This window comes from Nothoprocta perdicaria, unplaced genomic scaffold (genome assembly GCF_003342845.1).
Source record: "Nothoprocta perdicaria isolate Ctin4 unplaced genomic scaffold, notPer1 scaffold_30, whole genome shotgun sequence".
Lineage (NCBI taxonomy): Eukaryota > Metazoa > Chordata > Aves > Tinamiformes > Tinamidae > Nothoprocta > Nothoprocta perdicaria.
The window spans coordinates 4315378-4322212 of record NW_020455533.1 but is presented as its reverse complement, the minus strand read 5'-3'; the positions used below and the strand labels follow the sequence as shown (position 1 = coordinate 4322212).

The 6835-nt window shown below is 53.5% G+C and overlaps 2 protein-coding genes across 2 annotated transcripts in view; one reads left to right on the top strand and one right to left on the bottom strand.

Moving 5' to 3' along the window:
- Positions 1-396, top strand: part of GSE1 (Gse1 coiled-coil protein) — a 13735-nt gene extending 13339 nt beyond the window's left edge. Inside the window, exon 15 of the mRNA XM_026042326.1 lies at positions 190-396. Coding sequence (XP_025898111.1) covers positions 190-324 — 135 coding nt within the window. The 3' untranslated portion in view covers positions 325-396. The remainder of the gene's footprint in view (positions 1-189) is intronic.
- A 3030-nt stretch (positions 397-3426) lies between these two features.
- GINS2 (GINS complex subunit 2) lies at positions 3427-6397 on the bottom strand. Its single transcript, XM_026042358.1, has 4 exons — positions 6345-6397; positions 5225-5324; positions 4010-4136; positions 3427-3627 (listed from the first exon to the last, which is right to left on the bottom strand). The coding sequence occupies exons 1-4, from the start codon at positions 6352-6354 to the stop codon at positions 3502-3504; spliced, it is 363 nt and encodes a 120-aa protein (XP_025898143.1). The 5' UTR covers positions 6355-6397; the 3' UTR covers positions 3427-3501.
- Between the last annotated feature and the right edge of the window lie 438 nt (positions 6398-6835).

Below are 6835 nucleotides of genomic sequence, written 5' to 3'. Positions count from 1 at the left end.
CCCTATCCCTGCAGTGCCCCCGTGTCCCTGCAATACCCCTGTCCCTTTGCAAAGGGGCCACTGCAGCACCCCAGGATGGGGCGGGGAGCCCACGCCAGGCACGTCACCCTCCCCAAAGCCTCCCCGTCCCCGCCGCGGGTGCCGGTGACCCCGCTGTGCTGACGGTGGCTCTCCCGTGCGCCCCTGCAGGAGCTGCGGAGCCAGAAGCAGAAGATGGTGTCGGAGCGGGAGCGGCTGCAGGCCGAGCTGGATCACCTGCGCAAGTGCCTTGCCTTGCCGGCGATGCAGTGGGCGAGGGGCTACTTCAAGGGGTACCCCAGGTGACGCTCCTGGGGCCAGGCCGGACCTATAGTCTAGAAATAATAATCTATTTTATTACCTTGAATATTTAATATTTTTCACTGGGAGGTTTGAAGCTAAAAAAAAAATAAAACCGAAAAAAAAAAAAAGAATAATAATAATAAAACAAAGCAAAACAAACAAAAAAAGAGGATAAATGGAGACTGTGCCATGCATGAAGCAAAGGAGYGCCGGGAATGGAGCCGGGCGGGAGCAGCCCCGGCGCCGGCCCGGCCTCCGCTCCGCCACGGGGGAGCCAGCAGGGCCTTCCTCCCCCYGCCCACACCTTATGTAGCTCATTTCTTTATTTTGGGGGTTTTCTTTTTCCTTTTTATTTTTATTTTTTAATGTCGAATTCCGGTCCCAGACTCCACTGAGAACACTAAGGCCCCGCTCGCGCGCCAGCTCCGGCAGCCCGGGGCTTCCCGCTGGAAATGCACTTCGCTATAAAACAAATAAAAAGTCGATAAACGAACCCAAGGTACCTTTTTTATTCCTGCTTGGCGGGGAAGGGAGGGAGTGGAGAGCGCACAGAGCCACAGGACGTACACATCCCCTATAGCTAGAGCTGTACGTATAGACACGCACACCCCGGGGGGGGTTAGGGGGTTTTTCATACCGAGTCAAAAGAATTTTCTTTTTTTTTTGCAATTTTAGAATCAAGGAAAAACAAAAAAAAAGGTGCTTCAGCCTTGTACTGTATATAGATATATTAAGAAAAAAAGGTTTTGTATGTTTTTATTACTTTAATTATTGTTATAAAAAGCTTGCCTTTTTTTTTTTTTAAAAAAAAAGCAAAACGTTTCTGCTTTTGTTTCTTCCCCTCTCTCCCCGTCCCTTCCTTTTTTGGGGGAAAAAAACAAACAAAAAAATAATCCTTGCTTTTAGTGTTTGTACTGCTGCTGGTCAGGACAGAAAGAAAAATGTTAAATTGTTTAAAAGACTTTCTTAAAAAAAGGAAAAAAAATCCCAGGATCGGCCCTTTTCCGGGGCCTGGCTGTCGCACCGGGCTCTCGCTCTTGCTTTGCTGCCAGGGGAGCACCAGGTACTTCCTCCTGCCACCCTCTTCCTCGYGGGGATTTATAGGTTTTATTCCCCTTTTTTGAGGGTGTTTGGGGGCCCTTGGAGCCGCCGCAGCCCCCACGCCAGACAATCAGCCGCCCCACGCCTGCTCCGCTCAAACGCGCCTTGTTTTTATTTTAGGTTTGCCTTTTTTTCCCCCAAATGGAGCCAGCTGCGCCTTGCTGAGCCCCGTAACAACCCGGGCCAAAAGGTGCCAGCTTAACCCGGCCTCAACCCGCCCCCAGCCCGACCCAGGCTGCAAAAAAGACTAGAAATAGAGAAATACGGGGAAAAAAATGAAGAATTAGGTGCAAAAGCCCCACGGTGCCGGCGGGGGCTGGTGCAGAGGTGAATTTTGTGCCTGCACCCAGGCCTCGGTGCTGGCAGTGGGCACCGTTGTCACTAAATTAGGCCTCTCTGCCCCAAAAAACGTGGCCAGCACGAGCCGCACAGTGCCATTTTTAGTCACTTTTTGCTGACGGGCGCGTGCTCCAGCTCCCAGGGGAGCTTCGGGGTTTGTTTTGTGTTTTCTTTTTTAATATATATATATTTATTTCTTTTTATTTGCCACGAGACGAGCTCCCGTCTGTCTGCAGGAAAAGGTGACCTCTGCTTTCTGCTTTAAATTCCCTTGTTGCACTTGCAAAGGAAGCATTAACCTCCCCCCCCGGCTCGTTTTCCCCCGAATCCGCCGGCCTCCCATTGGCTTCACCAAAAAAAAAGCTGTGCACGATTAAAAAGCAAAATGCCCTTGTGACAGAAATTAGTTTAATCTTTTTTAAATCCCCGTTGCAGAGCCAGCCTCTGGCCGAGGAGCTGCCAACTGGAGGCTTCGCCATGAATTTTAACGCAGGAAAAAAGCCAGCGCTTTAAGCTCAGCTCTGTTCATTCCCAGGGGAGCAGGGAGGGCGAATTGGTGGCCAAGGGGCCACTGGGTGCTTGGTGGCACCGGGTCTGGCTCCACGTGTTGCCCTGTGGGGGTTTTGGAGGCGATTCCTGCACCTCCAAGAGCCCCCCCGACCCCCTGCGTGTTTTAGACTTGGGTTTAAGGCGGTGTTTTCTGTTTGTACCTGTGCGAGGGCAGCTAAACCAGAGCCGGGGAGGGCAGGAGAGGCAGGGCCTGCTGGGGGGCAGTTGAGATGCTGTGAAAGGAAAACAAAATAGGATAAAAAAAAAAACAAAAAAAAAGGAAAAAAAAGAACCTAAACCTGTTCTAAGTGTACTTGTTTGAATTAACTGTAATGTAATATATTATTTGTTGAATGTAGTAATTAGGTATTTATGAATATATTGCTGTAATTTCTGAAAACATCCAGAACGAAAATAAAAATCTTCCTAAATGACGGCGGCGGATTCTTTGTGCCCCCAGCAGAGCAGCCCGCGGGGGCTGCGGCTCGGCCCGCGCTGCAGGGGGGTCCCCGCAGCCCCCCGGCCCCGCGGGCCTCGGACACGGTGTTGGGGACAGGACCTCGGACACGGTCTTGGGGACAACAGGTTCGGTGCCAAAGGAGGAGCCGGGGCRGGTGCCGAGCATCCCATATACACGGGATAAAGCTAATGTGAGGTAGGGGATAACAGGTCACTCAGCTGCGATTTGGGGGGTTATTTTATTTATTTTTTATACAGTTTCAGGTGTATATATATAACTATAGCCCAGCCCAGCTCTGGAGGGGCAGCATTGCTGCCTTGTGCCCTCTCTGTGGAGCGGACAGATCTGCTCAGCTGCTGTCTCCCCAGTGTGGGAGTGGAAACCTCCATGTCCCCATCATCCTGAGGGTGTCCCCCTCATCCTGAGGGCATTCCCGGCCAGGCAGCGCCTTCATCCTGCTGCTTCCCGGCAGCGTGTGGCCGGTGCTGCTGCCCTCAGAAGCCCTCCCTCTGAAACACACCCACACGCTGCCCAAAGCATCAGGCAGCAAGGGGACAAGTTACCCTTGTGCCCAAGCTCCTCTCCGGCTGGAAGAGCCTCCCACTGGAAGCAGGAGGCAGCCCCAGGGAGCAGGGAATGCGCCCCGGCCTGGTGCCTCCTGCMGTTTCACATTTCCAGAGGCAGTGGAGCTCTCTCCTGGGAGGTTTCCAGGCGCCGCTCGGGAAATCACCTCAGAAATCCGGCGAGGGGCCGCTCGCACCGGGCTGGAGGTTGCTGCGGAGCTTGTACATGTGGTCTAAGGCTTGGGTAAGGAAAGTCCCGATTGTGTTGATTTCCATCAGGGTTAAGTTATCCAGCTTTAAAAAAAAAAGGAGAGAAAATAGCAGAATCTGGGGAAACGGTGGAGGACAAGGATCTTGGAAAGCAGCTTTGCAGCAGACACATACACACACTTTTCCTCCAGCGACACCCCAAGGGAGCGGCCCAGCTGCCACCCCTGGCCGAGCGGAGCTTATGAGCGACGGGAGCTCTATTTTCATACCGCGTGGGGAGCAGCAGAGAGAGGTTTCAGCATATGGCTTTAGTTCCCAACCGACAAGCCCGTAGCCCAGGAAAAACATGCCCCAACTGGCACTTTTCGCRAGCAGCTCTAATCAGTCACAAGCCCACACAATCACAAGGCATCTGGAACGCTCCCAGGACAGCGCTAGGAAGCTTTTCCAAGCGTCCCCTCTGTACCTTGGCATGGGCCTCCTGCTGCTTGACGAAGCTGTCCGCAGACAGCCGCAGCTTGGCTATCCGGGTGTCCCAGGTCTCCTTCACCAGCGTCCGGATCTCGTCGGCTTTGGGGATGTTGTCTGAGGCACTGGAGGCGGAGGGAGCAGATAAGAACAGGCTGCAAGGGACTCGTACATTATGTCACTGGCAGAAGCAGTGCTGGCAGCTTTTCAACCCTCTAAGGCATAAGCAGAGCAGTTTGAATTTTTTTTCCTTTTTTTTTTAATATAGCAACCAACAGCAACTCGCCATTAAAATCCAGCCTGGTMCTGCCGCTGCTGGGATTTTTGGGATCGTTTATTTACCCGGGAATTGTCAGCTCTGAAGCAGCATCTGGTTCTCACTACAATCCTTCTGCTCTTTAATTGCCCAGCTGGTGCGAGGTGCAAGGAGGGCCGGTAACCTGGCCAAAGCCACGCTCAGCCAGGGAGCACCAGGGGCTCGGCTGTGATTAGAGCCAGAGCTCAGGCCCTGGCTCTCACAGCGCTCTGGAGAGCACTGGGCTGCAAAGGCTGCACGAGTCGTGTCACAGCCTCCCATTCAGCACTGCCACAAGGCCCCCGGGAGATCAGCTCCACGGGCACGGACAGGGCTATTCCGGGGTTATTCCAGCGTGTGGAAAGGAGCCGCAYGCCACGAGCAGCATCTCCAGAGGGAAAGCCAGGGCTTAGGCGAGCGCTGCCCTGTCATTAAGGGCCTGAATTGAGGAGACCCCGCGCTCCAAAAGACACCAGCCAGCACATTTCACACGTGAAATGCCTCAGCAGGCACGAGTGGARGCGCTCAGCATTCCCGATCTCCCGCTTCGCAGGCTGCGGGAAGAAGAGCTTTCCTCCTGAAGGAGAGCCAAGGAAGGCGCCTGGAGGGTTTAGGCTGCCGAGCAGATTGCAGCCACGGCAAGCGCTGCAGATAGCCCAGGCCTCGCCGCCGAGCTGCTGCTCACTAAAGCGGCACAGCCCCAATTATGAGGGCACGCAACAAGCAACCCCCAGCCACTGAAATGCAAAGTTACCCTGAGAAAACTGCTGCAACGAGATCTTGGCAGGCTGTGAAATAAACCCCCATTAACTCTCCCTTTGCCACAGGCCTCTGGGGTTGCTGCCAATGAAAGCCTGAAGAATTGTCAGTGCAAGCACCAACTCAGGCGGAAACTGCTACAATACGTTTCCTACTTACTAGTTTAATAGCAGCTTTGTGAGTTCCATGTAATAGGGACTGGGCATGGGAGTGAAGGTGTCCTCTTTGCGTTCCTGGTCGCGGATTTCTTCCAGTTTTCCTGGAACAGAACCATGAAGAGTCAGCTCTGCCACATCGTCAACGCTGCAGGTGGGATTTTTCCCCAGAAAAAAAAAGCCCCACATGCTATTTCTGCAGGACCAACTATTTCTATATGTCCTTTTTCAGGAGGAGCAACTACATATCAAAGTTTACACCAGCTGGAATCAATATATGGACAAAAAAAAGGGCTTCTGCGAGGCAGGAAAACAACCCCAGCAGCTCCTGTCTGTTGTGGTGTCGAGCACGAGCAGCTCCCCAGGGAGAAAAGGTGCCCATCAACACCCGTGGGTGCTGACAGGCGCCGCCAAACAGGTCCCTGCACAGGCGGCCAGGAGGCTGAGCCTACAGCAGCCCCGTCAACACCCTGATCCCCACCTGGGAGAGGGCGTCACTTTACCCACAAACACTTCTACTGATCTTTGCACCTTTGTTTGAATAAAGCAGGTTGGATGCCGCCCTCTCTTACTACCCCTTCAGGAGTACTTGCTTCTTTTCTCTCTGTTTTCCCCAAGACAAAAGGAGGGGACCACGGTTCTCACTTTTAGCAGAGTGAGAAGACCTTTGATTTCTCATCCCTTTAGGAAAGAGGACATCACGGAGCGAATGACAGGCGATTAAAACACATATAAGCTCTCCTAAGTCACCCTCTTCACAGAACGTCATGCAAGGTCCCCAGAGCTCTTTACCAACAYGCCTTGCAGCAATGCAAGTGCTGCTCACGGTCCCACTGGTCAGAAAGGGCACGGAGGCGTTGCACTGAAGATAAGGAGCAGGGGCAGGAATGAAATCTAATCCCGGTTCCCCCTCCTAACCAGGGAAGGGGAAGTTAAACATCTAGCTTGGCTCGGGAGATTACATTTCTGGTAAGCACAAAACTTTCCAGCCCTGGAACATGAGCTCCTCCTCTCAGAGTCACTTGGTATTTGTGGATTTATGCTTCCCACTAACGGGCAAAAACTTAACGTTGATGTTTGGTGYTTCGGTCGGACCCATGTGAGCCCAGGGCGGCGGCACTCACCGACATCCATCCACYCCGGCGGGATCAGCCGGCACTTCTGCCTCTGCTTCAGGTTAATGGCCAACCAGACTGGCACTTCCACCGGCAAACCGGGATTGAACGGACCCAGATCTCCCTGGAAGAGGAATTTCGGGTGAGCACGAGGCGGCTGGCAATGGCTGCAGCCCTGCAACACACGAATCCACTAAACCGGCCTCAGCCCTTCCTAAATTGTGCAAATCTTCAGGGRATTCCAGAAAGCTCCAGCCCAAGAGCATCCAAGTGGCCTCCTCTCACTCCTCGTAATTCTTGCCGGCGGATTCCCGTCCCTCGAGGAGCAATAACTAACGTTCCCGGCGCGTTTCCTGCGTTTCAAAGCGTTTTGCACAAGTTGGGGCCAGAAATCACATGTTATGGAGCCGCACACAGCTCGGGGGGGGGGGGGTTCCAGACACCCCCTCAGCGCCGCCATCTTGCCCCCCTCCCCGCCATCTTGCCCCACGTCATCCCCC